Source organism: Nycticebus coucang, chromosome X (assembly GCF_027406575.1).
Source record: "Nycticebus coucang isolate mNycCou1 chromosome X, mNycCou1.pri, whole genome shotgun sequence".
NCBI classification, from domain to species: domain Eukaryota; kingdom Metazoa; phylum Chordata; class Mammalia; order Primates; family Lorisidae; genus Nycticebus; species Nycticebus coucang.
In genome coordinates this window covers 148,451,848-148,472,135 of record NC_069804.1, presented here as the reverse complement: position 1 = coordinate 148,472,135, position 20,288 = coordinate 148,451,848, and the positions used below count along the sequence as shown (strand labels likewise).

At 38.0% G+C, this 20,288-nt stretch overlaps 1 protein-coding gene across 3 annotated transcripts in view; it reads right to left on the bottom strand.

The window, feature by feature from the left end:
• The window catches only part of GRIA3 (glutamate ionotropic receptor AMPA type subunit 3), a 354,742-nt gene that overhangs the window by 197,646 nt on the left and 136,808 nt on the right, over positions 1–20,288 (bottom strand). For all 3 annotated transcript variants that reach the window (XM_053579897.1, XM_053579896.1, XM_053579898.1), the window contains one exon: positions 11,397–11,584. In XM_053579897.1, the coding sequence (XP_053435872.1) occupies positions 11,397–11,584 (188 nt within the window). The remainder of the gene's footprint in view (positions 1–11,396; positions 11,585–20,288) is intronic.

Below are 20,288 nucleotides of genomic sequence, written 5' to 3'. Positions count from 1 at the left end.
GAGTCTCAGAGTCTCACTCTGTTGCCGTGGGTAGAATGCTGCAGTGTTATCACAGCTCACAGCAGCCTCATCCTCTTGGGCTCAAGTGATCCTCTTGCCTCAGCCTCCCAAGTGGCTGGGACTACAGGCATGTGCCACCATGTCTGCCTAGTTTTTCCATTTTTAAGAGACGCGGGTCTCACTATTGCTCGGGCTGGTTTCGAACTCCTGAGCTGAAACAATCTAGCCACCTTGGCCTCCTAGAGTGCTAGGATTACTGGTGTGAGTCACTGCATCTAACCCTGACTTCACATTTTATGATTAATTTAATCATATACAAAAATAATTGTTTCATGATTTTTTAATTTCTTTTATTCTACCAATGCTTATGTATCTAGCCTTTGTTATATTATTTTACATTTGTCAAGAGGCTATTCTCTAACTTGATTCACATTGCTAAGGGCTATTAAAATTTTTTTAGAAAGAGAGGAGTTTGTTTTTCCCAATAGTGTCTAGTATAGTACTCTGAACATAAGCCCTTTTGTGATGTTTAACCTTAGAACCGATGGCTGGCCCTTCTCTGGGACATTTTTGATACAAATTAAAATGCCTATTCTTCTGGTCTGATTCCATTTGCCTTTCTTCGTCTTCAGGACTTGCCTCCTGAATATGCAATGATTTTTTAGCTAGCTAAGCAATGACTCATTCACTCTAAGAGGTCCCCTTCTGTACAGAATGGCCTTGAATTGCCCTTTGGAATCCAGGTAAAAATATCTGTATCAAATCCTTTACCTGTCTTTGCCTATCAATTCTGGAAGACTTCTCACATGGCTTACCAGGAGACACAGACTGGTAAAGAAATGGCATCCTGCTTTGGTTCAAGGTGGCTTCAGTGCAGCTGTACTGTCCCTTATCTAGTACCCAGTCTACCATATAATTGAATATCGTGGAGGACACAGACCTAAGCATGAGGCAGAGAACCACTACTATATGGTGGTAAAAGAATATTTCACTTTCAGTTTATAATATGCCTTTGAAAGCAGGTCTCTGGAAGAACTTTGGAATTTTAAGCAGAGAGAATCTCTCCTACACAAACTCTAGTTTTGAAAAGAATCTGACCAGACAGGGTAAGTGGTGGCAGTAGGCATGAAAAGGAAGAAGAAAAACCCAAGTAATTCATTTCTCTATCCATGGTCCTCCGGGCCTATAATTTATCCTAATCATGCTTCCAACCATCTTCTTTTTCAGGCTTTGGGTAAAGTAAAAGGAAGTATCTATGGAATAGAGCAAAACATATGAGGGTATTAGGATGGTTTCCAAGCATAGCCTGTACCTACTCCTAAGAGATAGGAAAATTAGGATAAAATCTTCCAAAAGAGTGGTAGGAACATCACTCTTTAACCCACCCCGTTCAACCAGATACTTAATTAATACTTTCCATAGCATTTAAACTAATCGGAACAAGAGTCTACTACAGAGCAAAAGTACCCTTCTCATGTTTACATGGATGGAGCTGGAACATATTCTTCTTAGTAAGGTAACTCAAGAATGGAAGAAAAAGTATCCGATGTACTCAGCCCCACTATGAAACTAATTTATAGCTTTCATATAAAAGCTATAACCCAGTTATAACCTAAGAATATGGGGAAGGGGCAGAGGGAGAAGGGAGGGGGGAGGATGGGCAGAGGGAGGGTGTATTGGTGGGACCACACCTATGGTGCATCTTACAAAGGTACATGTGAAACTTACTAAATGTAGAATGTAAATGTCTCAACATAATAACTAAGAAAATGCCAGGAAGGCTATTTTAACCAGTGTGATGAAAATATGTCAAATGGTATATAAAACCAGTGTATGGTGCCCCAGGTTGCATTAATGTGCACAGCTATGATTTAATAATAAATAAAATTTTTAAAAAAGTACCCTTCTCCACCCTGCCTCACTAAGCCAATATCATAATGGATGATTGGAAGAGCTACATTTACACTGAATGAGACTAAAATGTTCAGAAAAACCTACTCCCTAGGAATAAAGTGGACATTCTAAAAGGGACATTTATAAACACAAAAGCCCATGAGAGATGTAGGTGACCAGGAGCAGACTCACCCTAACATTTTTGGGGCCTGTGACAAGAATACAAATGGAGGATCACATACCACATATTAAATGTTAAAAAGCCTTAAAACAAGGATTCCCTTGGCATGCTGTGTATCCACCCAGGGCCCTATAGTCCACTCCCTGAGAAAGACCTAGAAGCTAAAGGACTCAGGCTCTCCCCCGGGCCATCCCTACTACCCGTGAGGTATATGACTCTGCTGGGGCAAGGCAGGGTGGAAGCTACAGGTCCAGGGCTCAGACCTCCTCGGTTAGTGACTGGACTGTCCTGGAGCCGGGATAGGGTGGACCTGTCAAGTTCTCCAAGAAGCCACAGACAGTAAGTTTTTTTCTCTTATGGCTCACTTTTCTGACATGGATTTGCCTGGCAATTCTATGTGCCTTCTGAAGCTACATCACCCAAATAGCACAGAGGGAGGGAATGAAGCTATCTGGAGAAACACTTCAGCCAACGCTTTCCAAATCTCTTATTTCCTATGGCATAAGTTGTCATTTTCTCCACTGCCCCTACCCTGACCATTGTCCTCACCCTCCGACTCCCTACACTTGTGTGCTCTGCTTTGTGGTACCCAGTTTGGCTTTCTTATCCTTCTTTGTCCCCCCTCCTGATGCTCAGCTAGCTATTAACCTTTCAAAAACTGCTTAAGACCAAAAAGGAAAAAAAAAACACACAAAACTTTGTGTTTCCCTGTTTGTGGAATAAGAAGTCCTCCAAGCACGGAGCTCAAGGAAATGTCTCTTCCCAACCAGTTCTGAGGGTGATTCGGGGTGGGAGGGAGAAGCATGCCCTTGCAGCACTGCTGCTCAAGTCGAGTGGCCCAGAAAAACCAAGCACCTGCACCAAGTCCTTATTCTATGGGCATTTATGCTTCCCCACAATTAGTCCTATTTTATTCTTGGTTTTCTGGAGGCTAGTTGGGGGGAGAGGAGATGTACTTGCTTGACTTTGCCAGTTACTTCAGGGTACTCCCTAGAAAGAGAAGGAGGAAATGAATATCACCTAGGGAAGTTTTTGATAAAAAAAAAATGAAGATTGTGCTTCTTTTTTTTTATTGTTGAGGATTCATTGAGGGTACAAGAAACCAGGTTACACTGATTGCATTTGTTAAGACAAAGAAGATTGTGCTTCTTTACCTGAGAAAAAGTGTATGTAGATGGGAATGCTAGTTACCGGTACATATCACTCTGAGAAAGTACCCCTCATAGTCTATTTCTACTCTTGTGGGGTCTGATCCATAGTTAGGTCAGTGAAACTATTTGTCATAAATGAGCTCATCACCAAAGGGTAGGTGTAAGGGGCATATTTTCAATTCTATGTGTTAATGGGATATGGCTCCTCATGAAGTGGAAAAAATATCTGTGAAATGCTTGTTGCATAGGCAAAGCCACTCCAAGCCTCATCAGGCTTAACTCTTATAATGTCTGGTTGAATTTGCTTTGATTAAAAACCTCAGTCAGATGCAAGGCCAATTAATGCGGTGATTAACAGTATCTGGAGTTAGACTCCCTAGGTTTAAGTTTCAGTGGCACTAATTATTATCTGTAAACCTCTAAGTCTCAATTTTCTTATCTGTAAAATGGAGATAGTAATTCCATCTGCCCTACCGAGCTAATATGAGGATTAACTTACATGAGATAGATATGTAAACCCACATACATACACAAAACCCACATACATACACACATGTCACTTAAAATAGTTTCTGGAACCTAGTAAGCACTTTATACATACCTATTTTTTTTAATTAAAATACCCAGTTAGCCTGTGTGGTTCAAGGCTTTAGTGCCTTTAATTATTTTAGGTGATGCTGAAAAGTCTAGTTAGTGCTCAAATAGTTCTTATGCTTATCAATTAACATGTGTTACCCAATGTTACATCAGAAAAAATCAGAGGTCTTCTAACATGCTAAACTCATATTAGTGAGACATGAACACAGCCCAAGTGTCAGACTTAGCTGTCATGGTGTGACCTTAGATTTAACTGATATTTTGTAAAAGCCATGAGGACACTGTTCTTCAGTAGCAGTTCTTAAATAACTTATGTTCATCAGCACAGAAACTCACCACCCAAGAGCATATAGCTATGGTTATCAGTTATTGAGTGTCTGAGTGTCTACTGGATGGCAAGCACTGTACCAGGTGCTCTCTATATATTAGCTTATTTGATCCTCACAGCAAGCATGAAAGGAAGGTAGTGTAACAGTTTTTTAAGCTAAGAAAATTGAGTCACAGAGACATTAAGTCACTTCCTCTGATGTCATACTACAGAGAAATAAAGGAGCTAGGATTTGAAGTCATATCCGTCTGAATCCCAAGCTTGTGGTTACTCAACTATACCACAGATAAAATACTCCAGAAAGAAGGTATGCTCAGCCAAACTGTTTTCTGGGCTGGTAAGTTAGCCAAATGTCCTATAAGGAACATTGAGGGTAAGGGTTGGGAATAAAGGAAAACCAACAAAAGGGAGAAGAGTTGGACAGTATCACTATCTGCTGGGTGAGGATGAGGCAGGGAACAGGCATAAAGCTGAAACATTTTTGTTTCTCTTGTCCTAGGTCTAGCTGTAAGCAACAGAGACCACAATTGCTATACATATTTTCAAGTATGAGCACCATCTCTTTTATGTTATAGCCTCAGGGCCCTAATGTTGTTCATTTTACCTAAATTGTTATCTTTAGAAACCTTGCTTTACTAACTTGAGTATTTCATTTTTTTAAATTGTCTTTGAAGTGACAACCAGGGTTTCTGAGATGAAAGGGACCTCAAGGATTGACCTGCTTCAGGCCTCTGTCCTTAAGAAGCACTACTTTCACATCATCCATGATGAGATCACCCCTTGAGATGATGGGAATATCTCAAGGGAAAATTATATATTATATAAATTTCTGGACTAGAACATTGAAACATTGGTTTGGGCTCCACTAAGTTAGCACATGCTGTAATGTAGGCAGAGGATTTTCTGAGATTTACCTTTGAATTATCTATGGAAAAATTTAAAACATAGTAAAGACTAAAGGGGGGAAATGTATAAATCGTTTTAAGGGGATAGCCTTTAGATATCTGTTGGATAGACAAATTAGGAAATACCCTTATCCATTAAGATGAGTCTTCTGTAAGCATCTTTACTTGTGAACACACAGGATTAACTTGTAGTGTTTCTTATTCTTTTTTATTTTTATTTTTAGTGCTTCTTATTCTTGAAAACAATCTTAAAAATATTCTAGATATGACTTTCCACTAATTCAGTATGGCTGCACCTTCATTCATACTGGTCAGATTTTACTTTCTTCCAGGTCTCTCTCTCTTTTATAATGAATCCTTTCTAATGCTCACTCTCTCTCTAATCTAGTTAAGCTCATTTGCTCTGGTACTGTCCTTAGGCATGCAGAACAGTTGGTCAGTGCCCTCTTTATGATAACTCTTTATACTTGAGGGTGGTGATTAAACTGCCTCTTGGCTCTCTTTCACCAGGCTAAACAACCCCAACTCATTTAGTCTTTCCTCGTAGGCCCTATTTTGTAACACTTTAATATTTTTTGCTGTTCTTCTTTGGATCATCTCTAATTGCTTTGCAACTCTTTTAAGATGTAACTTGATGTGCAAGCCAAATCCAGGACTTGGCATTGGCTAAATATTTAATGAGTGACTTATAAATTAAGGGAGGTGGTTCATGGTAGGGGCAAGAGCATTGGGCGAGGAGTCAGAAGACCTGAGTTTTGTCCTTTTTTCTGCCACTCACTAGCATTAAGCAGAGCACTGCACTTGGACAAGTAATTTAAATGTCTCTGAGCCTCAATTTATCATCTGTAAATTTGGGATAAACACATCTGCCTTGCCTGCCTCCCACAGTGAGGCTCAAGTGAGATAATCTGTGTGAAAACGCTTTGTTTTGGCATCAAAACACTCTACAATCACTATGTGTCAGCACCTTTCTAAATGCTTTGCGTATATCAACTCATCAAATGAGTTATCATTCTCATTTTACTATAGGGAAATGGAGGCACAGAGAGGTAAGTAACTTTCCCTAAGTACTATAGCTAGTAAAATGACAGAATCCACGCAGACCAGCTCCAGAGTCCATGCTCTGAAACACTGTTATGCTGCCTCTCTGAATAGACATTAAAGGTCAAACAAAGCCATATAATTCTATGGTGCCTGATGTTCAAAAGCAGTGCATGGGTATATACTACTGGGTTGGAGGATCTATTTACTTGTGAATAGATAACTCTCTGGGAGGCAATCTTTTTGAAATCATTGTTTAAATTGGTCATTGGATTAAGGCAAATTTCCAACAGTGAGGAGAACCTCATGAACATAATACAGTAATAGGAATGCTCTACAGGGTCAAACCAATGGTTCACTCACCCTATTACACCAAAACCTTCTTGTAGACAGTGCCCTCAATTCTTTTTTTTGTTTTTGGAGACAGAGTCTCACTATGTCGCCCTGGGTAGAGTGCTGTGACATCACAGCTCACAGCAACCTCAAACTCTTGGGCTTAAGAGATTCTCTTGCCTCATCCTCCCAAGAAGCTGGGACTACAGGTGCCTGTGACAATGCCCGGCTAGTTTTTAGTTGTAGTTGTCATTGCTGTTTGGCAGCTCTGGGCTGGATTTGAACCCTCCAGCTACAGGTGCTGGGCTGATCATTTTTTTCAAGGTAAGAACATTCCAATTCCACTCTTTTAGCTGTTTTAAAGTGTACTCTAGCTCATTGTTTTTCAACCTTTTTTATCTCATAGCAAACTTGAACCTATAGGTAAAGGAGGCACGTTCAAATTATTCTGATCAAAAAAAAAGAGTTAAAAAATGAATATACTTTCTATGCTTTGAACTTCTTTAAAAATAATTTAAGTAATAAACTTTAAAAATTTTTGTGGCATACCTAAGATCCTCTCATGGTACACCAGTGTGCTGCAGCACACCAGTTGAAAATCACTGCTCTAGCTTGTTGATTATAGTTACTTTGTTGTGCTATCAAATATTGAGCATTCTATCTATATAACTGTATTTTTGCACCTTAGTCATCCACATTTTATACCCCCTTTCCCTACACCCTTTCCCAGCCTCTGGTAATCATCATTCTATTCTCTGTCTCCATGAGATCAACTGTTTTTAGTATTTACCTCCCACATGTGAGTGGAACATGGAATATTTGCCTTTATGTACTTTGTTTATTTCCTTTAACATAATGTTTTCCAGTTCTATCCATGTTGTTGCAAATGACAAGATTTCACTCTCTTTTATGGCTATATAATATTCCATTGTGTATATGTACTACAATTTCCTTATCCATTCATCCACTGATGGACATTTAGGTTGATTCCAAATCTTGGCAATTGCAAATAGCGCTGCAATAAACATTGGGGTGCAGATATCTTTCCAATATACTGATTTCCCTTCTTTTGGATTTATACCCAGCACTGGGATTGCTGGCCCATATGGTAGTTCTAATTTTAGATTTTGAGGAACCTCCATACTGTTCTCCATAGTGGTTTCACTAATTTACATTCCCTCGAACAGTGTTACAAGAGTTTTCCTTTGTCCAAATCCTAGGCAGCATTCATTATCTTAGGTGTGCTACAAAAATTTTTGATTTGGCCTGTCTTTTTGATAAAGGTCATTTTAACTGAGGTGAGATGATATCTCATTGTAGTTTTATTTGCATTTCTCTGATGTCTAATGATATTGAGTATTTTTCCATGCATCTTTTGGTCATTTGTATGTCTTATGTCTGTTCAAATCCTTTGCCCATTTTAATTGGATTAGTATTTTTTTCCTATTGAGCAGTTAGAGCTCCTTAATCCACACATTATAATGAATTTATCTTTGACAAAGGTGCCAAGAACATGCAGTGGGGGAAATGACAGTCTCTTCAATAAATTGTGCTGGAAAAACTGGATTTCCCTATGCAGAAGAGTGAAACTAGATCTGTATCTCTTACTATATATAAAAACCAAATCAAAATGGATTAAAGACTTAAATCTAAGGCCTGAAACTGTGAAAATACTAAAAGAAAACATTGGGGAAATGCTTTAAGACATTGGTCTGGGCAAGGACTTCTTAAGTAATACCCCCAAACAACAGGCAACCAAAGCAAAATTGGACACATTGCACAGCATAGGAAACAATCAAGAAAGTGAAGAGACAACCCAAAAAATGGCAGAAAATATTTGCAAACTCCCCTTTTGACAAGGATTAATATCTATGTTAATTCTTATAGCTTTCAATTTGGAATGTCTCCCTTTAGATTAACTGTTAGCGAGAGATAGTAATGACAGGTTAGTACCTTATTAAGTCTTTTTCCCTACTATAGTCTGAAGGGTTGAAAGAGTTAAAAGAAGAGCTTTAGAAATAAATGTTAGAAGAACTTTAATTTGCCTTATTAGTTTTTGAGTATTAAGGTTATGCTATATAGCACTATATTGAAGATCTGCTTATATTTGAAAAAAAATTTCACTATTATGAGTTATTTTCCTTATCATCCATTGGCTAAAAAGTATAATGTAAACTTATCTATGCCAAAATCTGATCTACAGGAAATCATGCTACAGTGGTATAACAGACTCTTCTACCTCAGATAGCAGTATGAAGCATCATTTTGTGAGACTGTGTAGAAGCTTTCCTCCAGGAAAATAATCTCAAATGAAGTTGAATACACTTTTGCAGAATGAGGGCATCTCTTGGGAGAATGTGATACTGATTGAGTTATAAATGTTATCATCATAGCCAGGACATATACAGTGAATTATGATAACTTTGTCAAAAAATATTAGAAACCAATGAGAAAAGTGCTATCTCCATGTCTTAGTATTCGACTTCTTTTACAAAGTGTTTTCTCAGGAAAAAAAATGTTGAATTTGTTGCTTAATTTAAATAATTTATTTAATGAAAAATTCATTTATATATAGAGAAATAAATTATGGCAAATTTATGGTATCAGTGGAATAGGCTTAAGCAGAGAGTCACCATATTAAACCTTTGAGCATAGGTGTACTTTAATAATAATTGTATCATGTAGCTGCAGGCACCCTTTTGCCTCTGGGTGGAAGCATAGCAAAATTGCAGTGGAATTTATTGAAATGTGCTTATTCACTATCTATCCATCTAACACTATCTGCCAGGCACTCTGTTGAACAGTTGAGATATAACAGTGAACAGGATAAGCCTGGTCTACTACCTTATAGCACTTATAGCCTAGTAGGACCACGTTAAATGATAGAAGAAACAATCATGAGTCGATGGGTATATGACAATTTTTCGAAAGCGGGAAGAAGTAAATTAACTCTTTATCCTTACCTAGATATTGCTAAAACTTCTCTTTGAGCAAGGTTTTCTGAAAAATGTGTAGACGGTATTTTTAAGGATACTATGAATGTGCATATAGAAGAAAGGAAGATAAGACATGAAAGGAAAGAATGGAGTTTTTGAAGAATGCTAGTTGAGTTTTCCTAGTAATAATGATTATTTTTTCTATTATATTTTATGAATTTATTATATTTTTCTATTATATTTTCTTGAAGCAATTCTGCCAGTCATGTGAGGTAGAGAAAATGTTATTTCCTCCATTATGTAGATGATAAAACTGAGGCATATTTAAGTGCTCAGTGTTCCACAACTATATAAAATTCAGAGCTCTACCCATCACTTTTTCTATTACAGGGTGCTGAAAATCTCAGACCCCGGTATAAAGTTCTCTAAAATCCAAAAGACTGAACAGAATACAAGAAATACAAGAATCCAAAGTCACTAATACAAAAGAAAGAAAACAAAGTATGACAAGGAGGATGTTCCTCTGCTTTGGGCTATTAAGTAGGTCACCCACTAAAAGGCTATTTTGGTATCAAATTTTAGAGGGCATGTAGTACATATGCCAACATCACTGGCCTGATTCTTCACTTTCAAGATCTAAGAAAATCAAAGGAAGTTTTTTTCTGTTGGGGGGAGGGGCAAGTGGATCATTTGTATAGCTCAAGAGAATGATGTTAGTTGGGAAACTTGATTTAACCAGGCTAGTGCTCTAGATTTTCTGTGAGGTATCATTCACTAAAGGTTATGCTGTTCTTAACAAGTGGATAGTTTTGTATTTCTACGCTGCAGAGTCAGCAATTTTCCTTCCTTCCTCCCTCCTTCCCCCTCTCCTTCCCTTTCTCCTTCCCTTCTTTTCTTTCTCTTCCTCCCTCCCTCCCTCTCTTCCTTCCTTCCATCCTTCCGTATGTCCATCCATCCTTCCTTTAGTTCTTCCTCCCCATCTTTTCCTACCTTCCTTTTCCTCACCTATTTTTTTTTTTTTTTTGGCATTCTCTATTCTTATGGGAGCTTATCTGACAAATTATTAATATTTAATTTGCTATAAAATAGCTATTCCAGACAATGGTTGCTTGCTATAATTTCAATCTTTAAAGCTGTTTTGGCCTCTAGGTACCCTGGGATCAAATTAGAATGTAAATGTTTCCTATACAGTTTTGTTCATGGCAGCATGCATACTTTGTTATTAACTGGCTAATTGAAACTTCTGAGGAAAATAATAAACATTCACCACATTCCATTTGGACTCTACCCCCAAACAGAATATCCATCTAGCTTAGGGTGAAACATTTCTTCTAAAATTTTTTAGTCTTAAATTTAAATATACAAACTTAATAATGAATACACTTTGGCCCACTGAATTATATTTCCCCTCTAGTCTTATTCTTTTTCACTTTGTTCACATTTTTAAAACCATGAATGTTTTTTCTCCTATGCCATCTTATTCTAAAAACAGTTTTGAGTTATTTCTTTTCTCTCTCCCTGGAACCAGGGAACCAGAAGGATATTCTGCAAAAATATAGTCAAATTCAAACTTGGTGAGTACTTCCCGACGCTCTACCTATCGAGAATGGATGGTGATCTTTATCAGGGTCTGAGGGTCTGGAAATAGTACGTATTCCAACAAGGAGTCTACTGAAATAAAAGCACTACCCTCTGCCCTGTCTAATCCCTGTCTATTTCCTGTTGGGAAGAAGATATAGGAAAGGAAGAGGATTACTTTGAAATAGTCAGCACTCTATGAGACAGAGGTGTATTTATCTGATAGGCAGCATTAAATTGCAGCAACTTCCAGATTAATCATGCTATAGAATTTTCAACAGTTTAGATTTTCTTTTCTTTTTCTTTTTTTCCCCCTGCAGTCACTGGGGAGGAGAAAAGGATTAGAGAGACTATCAGAAACTGTTGGCTACTTAATTTATTAGCAGATATGGGAACTGTCTCAGGTTGATAATTTAACATGTTGGCTGCGAGTAAAATAAATTTCAAGCATACCTGTTCCAAAATTGTGTTAATCCTTTCGACTTCGCAGTCAATCAAGTATCGCTTTTCCTGCCTCCTGTCCATTTCTTCAATAATGCGCCTGAATTCTTGGACGTCCTTTATGTTTCCCACAGACCTTGCTGTCACTTGCCAGTTGTTTTGCACTGCTGCTTCCATAATCGCTTGGAGGATAGAAAATCCTGAAGGAAGGAAAAATAGCTACAATGATTTTTTTTTTCTTTTAAAAGTCTTTCTGTAGGTATGAAAGACTCTGCTGAGTTTCTATTCACAGCCTATTGAGTCCCTTTAAACCTTATCCATTATGGAGAGTAGGCTTACTCTTAACCTCATCCTTAACCCTCCAGACAGCTGGCACCTCCATTTTATTTTAAAGGAAAGAAGATTCTATAACATGTGGCACCAGGCACCAAGAATCTACTTAAGAAATCACAGCTGAATTATAATACCTAATTGTTTTTGTTGACACGCATTATCAAAATATCTGTGGAATGAATGTCAAGAACTTCTTGTTATCTGGCTGCATTTTTCCTATTGCAAATGAAGCTCGTTTCTTTCATCTTCCACATAGACACTGTGCAGAATTAGAAATAACTTTAGTAGAGATAAAGCCTTATTCTAATATGGCTGTTCTTTACATGGATATGACTATACAACAAGGTAAATTATGTCTCCCAAGCAAAATAACTTTATGACAGCCTGACAATGAGAATCTATAAGATATTTTAGACTTGTTCCTTGATCATGGGATTATGAAAAAGTTCAATTATATTATGTCTTCAGAGTTCTTTCCCTTTCTCAATTAAATTTGCCAGGAATTCCTGGTTACCGTTTAGCTAATTTGTGTCAGACAACTATTAGCTACTAACCCTGAATCTGTGCTGAAAGACAAAGAGAGAAAAGATCTGATACTTGAGTTTTAGGTAACTTTTCTGGAATTAGGGTATGAGAAGTTGGAAAGGGCAATATACCACAAGGGTTTTCTATATGCTGGTTTTTTAGAGTATTCCTGTCTCTAATAATGTATCGTCTATAGTTTTGCTTCTGGTAGGAATCCATATCTGAATACAAATCATTTCGTCAAGTATAGACATCATTTTATTGTAGTATTTTCAAAAGCAACTCCTTTCTTCCCATAAATTTAAATATATTTTTATATTCAAATAATGAGTAATGGGAATGGGTGATAGGGATGATTTGCAAAGCCACAGTGATCTGTGGCATAGCAATTTGGCCACTGGAGGAATAGAGATGGAGGAAGATTGTGCGGCCCTTTGAACACATTCCAGGTTCTTTGCTGTCTTGAGTTTACCCTGTAGTGTAAGCAGGCTTTGGTTTGGAATCTTCTTCACTGTACCATAGAAAATGGTATTGACATTTGGAGAGCACACTTCAGGGAGATGGCAGTGGTGACTCAGCTGGTCATTACGACTCCTTTGTGTGCTGGGCATATGCAGGAAGAAGATCACAAATGAGACCTAACCACTTGGTGATTTCCAAATGAGCAATTTCAGCACAGGAGCTCAAAATTACAGATCACAGTAAATTACCATTGCTTTAAATGTTAATTCTTACTCTTTTAAACCAACCACGCATATTTATTTCTCAGATTTACATTTTCATGTGGGTTTTCAATGTGTTCTCTGCTTCAGTGGGAGTTGAGGGCACATGGTAGGCCAAGGCATGGGATTAAGAAATAAACATAGAAAGGAAGAGATTAAAGCAGTTGAAAATCTTCCAGTGTACATTAAGCCCTTATTATTTTGATTCTCACTAATTAAGAATTTATGAAAATTCAGCAAGGACTCGGTTGAATTTTCCTTTTGTACTATTTATGACGAATGTATTGGCTTAATAATAATGCTAATGAAATTAGACAGGGAGTCTTCAATATATTTAATGTCAACCTTTAAAAAAACCCTTAAGCAAAATACAGGAGTCAAAATCTTCCTTCTTATGATCTCAACTCATTGGTCCTATTCCACCAGTTGGGGTGATACAGGAAAAGCTTAATACATTTTCACATGTCAGTTCTTCACATTTTTTGAAGGCAGTTATCATGTCTCCGCTTAACCTTCTTTTTATCAGGTTAAAGATGTACCAGTCCTTCAACTGTTACTTTTATGACATGACATCAAATTTCCTCACTGTTCTGTTTCTGTCCTATAGATATTTGTCAATATTTTAGTGATCCTGATAATTCAAATGAGATGTGACCAGTGTTGATGGCAATGGGATTATTGCTTGTTTTGATGTGGGCTTTTATTTTACTAGCCTAGCAATGCCGATATTTTTATATAGCCAAATTACCTTGATAATTTCTATGAAGCTTGGATTCAAGTAAAACGTGCCAGTTCTTCCCATAAAACCTTTGCTCTGTGACAACTCACCATCCATGTATCAAGATTCATTCCATTCTAACTTATGTTTATCTCCTTTAATTTCTCACCCTCTTACTGTTCCCACTTCTCCCCTATTTTCATTCTTTCAAATCTGGAAAATGGTCTCACCCACTCACTCAATACTCTCGTTGTTCCCTATTCAAGGCAACTGCGCCTGTCTGCCTGCCCCTTTACTGGACACACTTTGCTACCTATAGACCTTTTTGGATAATCCTCTTTCCTAAAAAACTTCCTTTACTGACATCTCATTCATTTCTCCAGAGATGATCAGATTTAAACTCCAGGTACATTAATTACAAGCCATGGAGAACTGGTTTAAAGAACCGTATCACAAACATTTAAAAATTCAAAATAAAACTGGATAGACGAATAATAGAACATACACACGGAATACTATGCTATTGTTAAAAAGGTACCTTAATCTGTACATACTAACAAGGAATAACTTCTGCAATGTATGTAATATATTATGTAATAGGTCATGATAGGAAAAAGCAGCAAAATAGCATTTATGGTGTAATTCTATTACATATATAGAAAAAATCTGAAGGAACCAGTACAGTTATCTCTGAGCTAAGGGTTACCAAGAACTTCTCCTTTCACCATCATTTATTTATCTAACATTTGAGCCTCTAATAAGAAGCAGGTATTATTTTCTGTAAGTGTAAAAACAATAAAGATTAAAAAGTACAACTCATGCTGTCCTCTGAGAGCATAAGCTCCTGAAAGACACAGATGACAGATAAGTGCGTCTAACTTTTACAAATGAGAGGCCTCTTACTAAACACTGTTTTTATAAATCTTTTTATACTTTTGTTCTTTGAGTCATGTGAATATATTACCTATTCAGAAATTAAGTAGAAAAAGCATACTGATTTTTAATGAGTGTATGTCTGGGGCCTTCTGGGCTATGAGCTTTGCTCCTATTTTTTGAGTGAGTCAGAACTGTAGCTTAACACTGCAGTATCTTTTACTATGCAGAGTTTCTCTGTGTCTGCTTGAATGCATGGCTATGTACCATAGAACCCTGGGGGTAACAGTCACCTCAGTTCAGTACATGTCTGTGAGTAGCCAGTGAAAAGCTTTTATTTGTTTTCATACCTAATTTATTGTAGTTTCTCTATTCCACATTGCAGCTGACTAAAGAGAGTAAATATGAGCTTGAGGGAGAAAAGAAGAAAAAAGTTTGACTTGGGAGGTAGAGCAAATGCAGGCGTTAGTGTTTGCAGGAGGGATGGTACATAACAAAGCCCTGGCTTTGTAAAAATAAGCCTGCTGTTTTTGTAGCTTCAGAATTGTCATCCACTCAGTGTGAGCTTTAGCAGGCCTAACTTTGCAACATTGTAAGTTACTTTCATTTGAGCAGCAAATTCTCTCATCCTGATTCCAGACCACTGTTGCTGTCTACCTTGTTTTTCTTCCTCATTTTAAAGAATGGGAGTTACCATATAGATAAATGAATGAATGCCATATGCATTTGACTAAGATAACATAAGTTGTGGCAAAGAGTTTCAAGGAAATTATGGATGAAGAACTGGCTGTAGCTATGACCAGTTTAATATACTGGACTGGTTGTTGGGCTATCCTTGGCAAACAAGGAGACTGTCTTGGTAAAGGGTAGTGTGGTGGATGCTGTGTTGTATCATGTGGATCCTCCCTCAGCACCAAAGGACTTACTCCTTTGGCTGTTGGGAAAGTTGTGGCCTAAGGTTATGCCCCCTTCTTTAGGCAGCCCACATCCAGTGACTGGTGCAGGGTATAAAGGCACAACCCACTTACTCCCAAGGAAAAAACTCTAAAGGTGAGTCATCCTAGCTTCAGAACTCCTGAAGGGTAAATTGAGATTTTCTTATGATATCATCAAAGCCCATTGTCTCTGGCCCTTCTCTTCATTACTACAAGAATTGGCAATGAGAATACTATCCAATGAACTCCTTGCATGCAAATATCCATCACAGATTTTTCTCTCAGAGGATTCAATCGGTGGCTATGAGGTTCACCTTATGACAAGGATTGAGGAAGATACAAAATGATCTCAAATCTACAATTGTCAAAATCATTTTCACAAAGAGAAGAAGGCTAGGATTTTGTTCACTGTGGGTTGGACATATGGGTAAAAGATCAGGGACAGAATATAGCTTAGGCTGACATTTTGGAAGGTCCTTTGACAATAGCCCAGATTCCTCAGACCCCCATGCTGCACACAGGGTAGGGTTGGAAATAACCTAGAGGTTTAAAGAGAATGTTCAGTAAGAGGACTGCCCAGAGCTAACATCCCTGATTCCATTGGCAACAGCCGGAACTCCAGAGACACTACCCGCTGCCCACCCCCACGCTGCCCACAGCGCAGGGTTGGAAACAACCTGGGGGTTTAGCCAGAATGTTTAGCAATTATAAATTAAGATCTGCTGGGCATGTCAAAGTATAGAATGAGAAAGAGTCAGAAAGAGCCAACAGAAAGAGTCAAAGAAGCTAAACTTTACCCCCTAAGCATTGTACTCATTATTTTGTAACTTTCCGACCTTATGATTATATGATATTGTTCTTAAGATGTTCTCTTTTACTTTTTCCTATTACTTCCTTTTTCTTTATTGTCAGGGTAAAAAATGACTCTTATCCTTATGTAAAATAATGAGGTTAGAATGTCTTTTTGTTTATTTTGTTCCATGTTGTGTTTGTTGCATGTATACACTTTTTGTGCTCAATAAAAGACCCTGAGGTTTTTAGATGGGGCAGCATTTCCTTGCTAATTTCTGAGCATGTGAATTGCTTGCTTCTCTAAGCCTCATTGGTTATTGCCCTACTAATAACTGAGTGTGAGCCTTTTCTTTCCATGCAGCCCCCTCACCAGCCCCTCCACAGGTAGTGAATGATTATAGTTCAATGTATAATCAAAAGAAAACAATGCCAAATGCATTTATCAATAGTATTTGATCCGAAAACATAGAAGAACAATAAATAGGATATTGACATATAGAAGTTTGTAATGAAGACAATCAAGAAAATATAATTGAGGATAGTTTTCTTCTTTCTACTTGGTATCTTTTAGCAGGAGCTATCACCACCTGTTAGCTTACTTGTGGACCTGTACCAGATCTCTCAGAGCTACAATATTTGTACTTCTGACATGGTTTCTAGCAGTTCCCCAAATGATGTAGGATCTTTAATATTGATGAATGGGCTTTGCATGGGTGTTGACATTTGTAGAAATTTGTGCCCGGCTAGAATTCCCAAAAGGTTTGCCACAAGGCCCCCAAAGGCTTTACTGACCCTCTGGAAATAGTCTAGAGAGGCAAGTTGGTCATTTGCAGAGGATAATTCAATACTTGTTTAGTGACCTGTTCTAAAATCTGCCTTTTCAATATTTTCGGGTTGAAAACGAGAGGCTCAAAGTGGCCCATGAAAACTCTTATGGCCTGTAATTATCAGGTGCAGAATCACAGCATTATAGGCTAGGACTTTTATAGGTGACTCAGAGAAGTAGGATACAATTTTCAAAGCTCTGTAACCCCCTTTTTAAAATGACATTTTTATGGAAGTACAATATCTGAGACAGATGACAGTGGAGCTTCTTTGGTTTGGAAGTGGTGAGTAGCGATTTGCCCAAGATCACACAGTTAGTTTAGAAGCAGGACTAGTATTTAAGCAGGCAGGGTCAGAATGAAGGTGAGACAGATGAAGTGCCTAGGGCATTCAAGAAGGCATTTTCTTGGGGTTGTGCAAGTGCAGCCTTGCTTGCCTTACCCGAGTCCCGGCCCTGTATACAAGTTTCTTGGCTTACAATTTGGCGCTCTTTCAAGTACATCATGTCTACTTTACTTTATAGGTCTCATTTTAGGATGACCCTTGGCAACACTGTGAGGTGGACAGAGCTCAACTCTATATGGGTCCTTTCATCTTCTTTTTTTGATGGCATGAAAGGTCCTGATGTTTCCTGTCTACCCAATACCTCAACTAAGCCTATCTCCACCAATTCCAGCTTTTTATTTCCCCACATCAAAACTTCCTGGTCCCACGCCTGATTCTCTCCGCACCCTGCCCTTTTCCAGGTACCAGAATAAGAATGGCTAAAGTCTTCATGTGTTATGTTACCCTTTCAGCTAACACAGTTTCATTTTAGCAGTAATCTTAACACAAGTGAGTTTGGAAGGAAAACAAAGACTATGCCAAACATTGTTTGTGGGTCTGCTCATCTTATGGAATCATTCAGACAATGAAGTTGAAAGTTGGTGATGTGATTTATCGTCTTATGGCATTTAACAGATGGTAGGTACCTTTGGGCATCTCAGGGGCCAGTGGAGTAAGATGATTATAGGAGGACAGATCCTCAGAGGGTCAGTGTCCATCCCACCTATGTTATTCAACTGAATTCAGCTGAAGAAAGCGTTGTTCTCTTTTTCTATATATTTACCTACCTCTGTAGTTTTCCATGTTAGTTATAAATTATTGCCATGTTGGGAGCTATAAAAAAATTGATGGCCAAGCTCTATCCTGAACCAACAGGATCAAAATATCTCAGAAAGTGATTCCTGGTATTTGGTTTGTTTTATTTTAAACTCCCAGGGGGATTCTCGTGTATAGCCAGAGTTGAGAATCACTTATTCTCAGGGCTACCTAATACAAATATGGCATATGGAAGCAGACCTCTTTCCTGAGGTATACTTTCTGACCAGCAGAAAGGTTTTGGGTGAGGAAGGCATGATTCAAGAAGGGCTGTATACCACATAGACATCAGCAAACAAAGACACAGAAGCAAGAAAGGAGGGCTCAGGCCAGGGTTACAAATTGCCTCTTCTTTCAGTACATAAGGAATCTGGGAACAGTGAGTACAGTATGTGGGAAGCAGACCCTCATGTACTCACAGCACTATACAAATGTCTTTCATTTCATTTCTGAGGTAGCATCTGTGTTTTTCTCCCTAAGTATAGATTTAATATGCGCTCATTTTGGGCACTTGGGAAAACACAAAAAGTATAAAATAAAATAAAAAGTATGGATGACTCCCTCTTTACATTCTATTTTATATAAATATACTTCACACTTTTTATTTTAGGAAAATGGATTGGACTGCAGTCATGCACTACTGAATGATGAGGTTATGTTCTGAGATATGTCTTGTTAGGTGATTTCATCATTGTCTGAAATCATAGAGTGTACTTATGCAAACCTAGATGATACAGCCTATTACACAAGCAGGATAGATGGTGTAGCCCTTTGCTCCTAGGCTACAAACCTGTACAGTATGTTGCTGTACTGGATATTGTAGGCAGTTGTAACACAATGGTAAGTATTTGTGTATCTAAACATTTATAGCATAGAAAAGGTACAGTAAAAATATGGTATTATAATCTTATGAGACCATAGTTGTATATGCAGTTTGTCAGTGATCATTATGTGACACGTGATTGTACTTGTATCCTGCCTCTAAAAAGCCTAGCATTGGCTTGGCGCATAGCACAGTGGTTACGGTGCCAGCCACATACACTGAGGGTGGTGGGTTCAAAATGGCCCAAGCCAGCTAAACAACTGCAACAACAACAACAACAACAGCAACAAAATAGCTGGGCATTGTGGCTGGCAACTGTAATCCCAGCTACTTGGAGGCTGAGGCAAGAGAATCTCTTAAGCCCAAGAGTTTGAGCTGTGAGCTGTGATGCCACGGCACTCTACTGAGGGCGACATAGTGAGACTGTTTCAAAAAATAAATAAATACATAAATAAATAATAATAATAAAAGCCTAGCATTACATCATGAACATTTTCTTATGTTATTAATGTTTTTTTTTTTTTTTGAGACAGAGCCTCAAGCTGTATCCCTGAATAGAGTGCTGTGGCATCACAGCTCACAGCAACCTTCAACTCTTGGGCATAAGTGATTCTCTTGCCTCAGCCTCCCAAGTAGCTGGGACTATAGGCACCTGCCACAATGCCTGGCTATTTTTTTTTGTTGTTGCAGTTGTCATTGTTGTCTTAGCAGGCCTGGGCCAGGTTTGAACGCGCCAGTCCCAGTGTATGTGGCCAGCGCAACTTACCCAAAAAGCTATAGGAGCTGCCTACTAAATGTTTTTAAACATGATTTTTAACGGTGACATAGTATTATATCCTTCAGACATACTGAAATTTATTTAACCATTCCTCGCCATGAACATTTAAATTATTTCCTATTTCTCCATAGTATGAATAATGATATGATGGCAACACTCATGCCACATCTTTAATTATTTCCATATGATAAATGTGACAAAGTAGGAACATGGGGCCAAACATTTATGGAAATTTTTAAGGCTCATGATACAAATTTCCAAATTGCCCTCCAGAAAGGTTATCCCACTTTATGTTCTCATCAGTAGCAGAAGAATATGAGAGTTCTTGTTTCTCTGCCCCCTTGCCAGACTGAATAATGTATTTTCACATTTGATAAATGAATACAAAGGATTCCTTTTTTTCTTGACATTTCTTTTTATTTTATTGTATTATTTTTTGA